Source organism: Gavialis gangeticus, unplaced genomic scaffold (assembly GCF_001723915.1).
Source record: "Gavialis gangeticus isolate Ggan-Ray unplaced genomic scaffold, GavGan_comp1, whole genome shotgun sequence".
In the NCBI taxonomy this organism is placed as follows: Eukaryota; Metazoa; Chordata; order Crocodylia; family Gavialidae; genus Gavialis; species Gavialis gangeticus.
In genome coordinates, this window is record NW_017729017.1 from 11,739,849 (window position 1) to 11,744,492 (window position 4,644).

Here is a 4,644-nt window from a genome sequence, read left to right on the forward strand (position 1 = left end):
AGGTGGGGGCGGCTGAGAAAGATATCCAGCTCCAGTGTGCATACTCAAACTGCTCTAAAAACAGAACAAGAAGAAATAGTCAGAGAAGGCACTGAAAATGTAGCCTGGATCCAACAACATCAAGCTGGAGGTATAACATCCTCAAACATGTTCTACTCATAACTCAAGATCCCACATTCAGGCAAAGCAACTTCTTGGAAAAACTCACTTTTCCAATCAAATGCAAGCAGCTTGCTAACCACAGAGTATTGATGGTATTAAGGGAGTAATGACCACACATTGATGCTGAGCAGAGATCAGGTCAATCTGTTTTAAACCACTCAGTAAGCTGGTACTCTGCTGTGCTGGTGAATGTTCTAGAGAAGACAAAGTTTCATTTCATATCTTAAGTTTCAAGCTCCTCTGCTTACAGAGACAACTTTTAGGATGTGAAGGCTGTAGCCAGTGCAGTAATGCCAAAACAAGTTTGCAGTTGAAGCAACAGTTCTGAGAGAGGAGTCCCATCAATCAAACTGAGCAATAACCATGAAACCCAATGATTATATTTTATCAATATTATTTCACTGTTGGGCATAGCACATAAGGACAAAAGCAGCGAAGAATATATTATGGCAAGCTGCATAATCTACTACAAGAGGCATCATGATTGTTTCCCTGATCCAACCCTTGCTGTTGGGTTTGCAAAGGTATCCATGCTTCGGCATCAAGGCAGACATCTAAGCTTGCAGACAGTGCTCTCAGGGTCTGTTTTGTTATTCAGGTGGTGCCTACCTATGAAATTAGCCCATCTGAAAAATGCATCTCCTTACCTGTACAGAGGACTGCACTGTGGGCATTGGTTGGTCCAGGGATGTAAAAGCAGACATGGCTGACATCAGTACCTCATCACTGACTAAGATATTTCCTTGCACTAGTGTTTGGATCAGAGGAGATGGGGGAACTGTGATATATGTGGAAATTTGCTGAAAGAAGGAAAAATGCGTTAGGGTTCAAAATTATTAAGAGAGATTATAACCTCTGAAATGCTAATAAAAATGGAGACATGCTCTTTACTGAACCACTGGCCACTTGCTATGGGAAACTCTGCTCTACTGATAGCCATGAGAAAGATTTATTGGTTTAATTTACTGACTGAATTTTTGCTTTTGGCTCTATCCTGCCATCATCTGACTGAGAGAACCAACAACAAAAAGGGAACTATATTGAAATTCCTGAAGAAACCAAGGACTAACCCACCTTGTCCTAGGAAAACTAAGTGCTCAGGGGAGTGGAGATGGAATATGGAGATTGCTCTTGCTGACAACTCAAACCATGTTGGCTATTAAGGGTGACCTGTGCTGAGGATTGATTAAGATGGGGTAGGCAATTATTTCAGCTGGAGGGCCATTTAGTAAGTTTTGGGGACTTGTCAATGGCCACATCCATCTCCCTCTCCCTGTCTCTCTCTCTTCTTCTCTCTCTCTCTCCTCTTTCTTTCTTTCTCTCTCCCTCCCTCCAAAACCCAGCCAAAGGTGTAGTTTGCCAGGAGCCCTGACACTCAGCTATGGACCCAGATGGGGACTTCTGCTGCAATGGGCAGGCAGGTAGTGACATCATCACCTGTGGGCACAGTCAGCAGGTTCCAGAATTTGCCAGCAGTGTCTACAGCTGACACTGCTGCCCACCCACAGCTGACACTGCTGGCAAGTTCCAGGTCGGGGTTCCAGGCAGCAGCTTCCATTGTGCAGGAGGACAGCAGCATTAGCTGTGGACACCACCAGCAGGGTCTGCATCTAGGTTCCTGAAACTGCTGGCAGCATCCACAGCTAATGCCATTGCCCACTGTGGTGGAAGCCCTACCCAGGTCCACAGCTGATGCCACTGTGTCAAGGCTAATGCTGCTGGGCTGAAGCAGTCCTGCCTGCCTGTCTGGCACTGTGCAGCAGGTGGAGCTGCCAGCTGCCCACAGGCCAGATCCAATGAGTTGGCTGCCATCCACCCACAGGCTGGATCAAATCTGTAGGTGGGCCAGATCTGGCCCATAGGCCATATTTTGCCCACCCCTGATTTAAGACAATCCCATCACCTTTAGCTGTTATGTACCAAATGCTCTTACAAGTCACAGAAGTGGAGAATTCAGAGAGGCAGATAAGTTGATTAAACATGGAAACTGGATGTAACCTCCAGAGTTAACAGTACCTTTCATCAGTACCAGATTAAAAATCCACAAAATTTTCATAATTGCTGAAGTATATCTCCTTGATAGGTTTTAGGACCATGAAATAGGTTGTGTATGTAAAGAGAAACATGGGCACAAAGGCAGGAATACTATATGGATTCACTTCCATGTTTGGGAAGGAGAGGTTTATTCTAGAGAAGACCTTCTCTACATTCCTGTCACACCATGCTGTAAAGCCATGGAGCTGAAGAAACTTGGAGGCAGGATCCAGGGATATGGATGCCAAATCCAGCAGTCTTCCATTTGGTGCATGAACCAACACACAGCTCAAAAATAGGCCCAACCCTACATCTGGAAGAATCAGCAGCCAGTTTTACAGGAACTGGCAAGCCTGGTAGGGCCATGAAACTTGCACTCAAAGCTAGGATTAGTATTACCATAACAACAAGAATGTAACTTCAAACCCATTTTTAACTCTTTACTAAAAAGCGTGGAGGCATTTGTTCTGAATGAAACCTCATAGTAAAGAGATTATCTGGACTTTGAAAAAGGATGCCAGAAGGTAAAAAACAAGGTGGGGAGGGTCAAACTAGACATCCCAATGGGAGACTTCAATCCTAGTGTAACCAGACACAGCATTCATTCTGAGTTTCCCTCGCACTCAAGAGTCTGTGGCACAGAGGCTCCTGGTGCCCAGCATAACTACCTGTCGATTGGCACTCTGAGCTGGCTGCACCGATGTGATAGATGGCGTGTACACACTGTTGGTGGCCAAAGAGACCGTAGCCAATGAAGGGGTATTTCCTTGGCACTGCTCCCTCTTGTGAGTCATGAATGCTGGCAGTGAATTGAACTGCTTCTTACACTTTCCACACAAGAACACATCCTCATCATCTGTAATCAGAAGGACAAACATAGATGTTATAAGCCTGTAGCACCATCACAGTTACAGGAGAGTGACTAAAGTCTGTTCTTCCCTGTGTAGTTCCAGCCCCTTTGTTAGCTGAGTTCTCCTTGAAGGATTTATCTCCTCATGGAGGAGAAATATATAGCCAGCCCTAGCATTTCCATAGCACTGTCCATCTAAGCCCAATAGCTTCCAAAACAATCACAATACCCTAGTACTCACAACATTGCCTCCAAGTGAGAAAACAGACACACAAAGTTTAAGGGCCAGATCCTATTCCACGTGTTAGGTGCTTAACAAGACTGTTGGTACCTAGGCTTGATCTTACTCCACACTGCACAAGTCCCTGAAAAACAGTTCATACAAAAAGATCCTTTTTCTGCTCTGTGCTTTCTGTGACTTAGTCATAGGGCTAAGATGTTACAAAATGAGCATGTTAACTTCTTTTCAGAGACTTGAGCAAGGTGGAACAGGATTGCTCTGAGTAGAGGTGCACCAATAGAGATTTTGGGGGCTGATTCTGATAGCTGAATTTTATGGACGCATATCGGCTGATACAATGCAATTTCCGATACAGCTGTGGACAGCTGGTAAGTCTGCTGTGGTGAAAGGGGAGTGAAGGGACATGGGAGGGGGCAGGTCAAAGCCCTCTGCAGTGATGGCGGGAGTGGGGCTGGGGTAGGCGCTGCCCAGCTGGGGTGGGGTGGGGGTTAGATGGAGCTGCGACTTGTGGGGGGGTGGGGCTCCCGCCACTGCTCCCACTGCTTATCCAGGACACAGGGGGACATGTGTCACTGGACTTGTGCAGGGAAGGCTGGGGCCATGTTGTGCAGCACTGGGAGGGGAGCTATGTGAGGGCACCTGCAACCACCCCAAATTTTGCCGTAGCCCCCCCCAACCCCATAGCTCCCTCCCAGTGCTGCTGCCGCCTGCCCTGAGTGCAACACAGTGTGGCCCCCAGCCCACAGTTGCAACCCACACCACTCAGATCAAGGGGCACACCCCCCACCCCCCCATACCCTCCCAGACGAGCTGCCAGATGAGTCCCATGCAGCAGTGGAAGCCCTCCAGGCAGCAAGTAGCATGTGGAAGCAGTGCACCACTTGCCCAGCCAGGCAGCTCCTGCCCCACGCACAAGGCTCCAGCTCTAGCTCCTAGCCGCTTTCCACTCACTTAGCCACCCACAGTGACGAGCAGCCACCAGTGGGCAGCCGAATGGGTGGAAGGCGGCCGGGAGCTAGAGCTGGAGCCCTGCACTCTGGGGCAAGAGCCGCCAAACACAGGGTGGGGGCAGGTGTGGGTAGAAGCATGGTGCAGGCTGCTCAGGACAGGAGCAGGGTAGGGCTTGATCCCACACAGAGTGCTGCCTGGCAGCTGCAGGCCAGGGCAGGAGTAAGGGGGGCTGACCACACCTGCACTGCACCTCCCAGTTGAGCTCTGCTGTATGCACCCCCTGCCCATGCACTTCATCATACCCACACCCAGCTCCCAGGACCTAGCATGTAGGCAGCCTCCCTGCACACATACCCACCCCCACACAGACCCACCCACACATAACCCCCAACCCCCTAACACACAA

The 4,644-nt window shown here is 48.8% G+C and overlaps 1 protein-coding gene across 1 annotated transcript in view; it reads right to left on the reverse strand.

Annotated features, from left to right (window-relative positions):
- The window catches only part of ZNF341 (zinc finger protein 341), an 85,268-nt gene that overhangs the window by 28,856 nt on the left and 51,768 nt on the right, over positions 1-4,644 (reverse strand). The window contains exons 3-5 of the mRNA XM_019513103.1: positions 2,865-3,052; positions 810-962; positions 2-54 (exon numbers count right to left, since the gene is read on the reverse strand). Coding sequence (XP_019368648.1) covers positions 2-54; positions 810-962; positions 2,865-3,052 — 394 coding nt within the window. The remainder of the gene's footprint in view (position 1; positions 55-809; positions 963-2,864; positions 3,053-4,644) is intronic.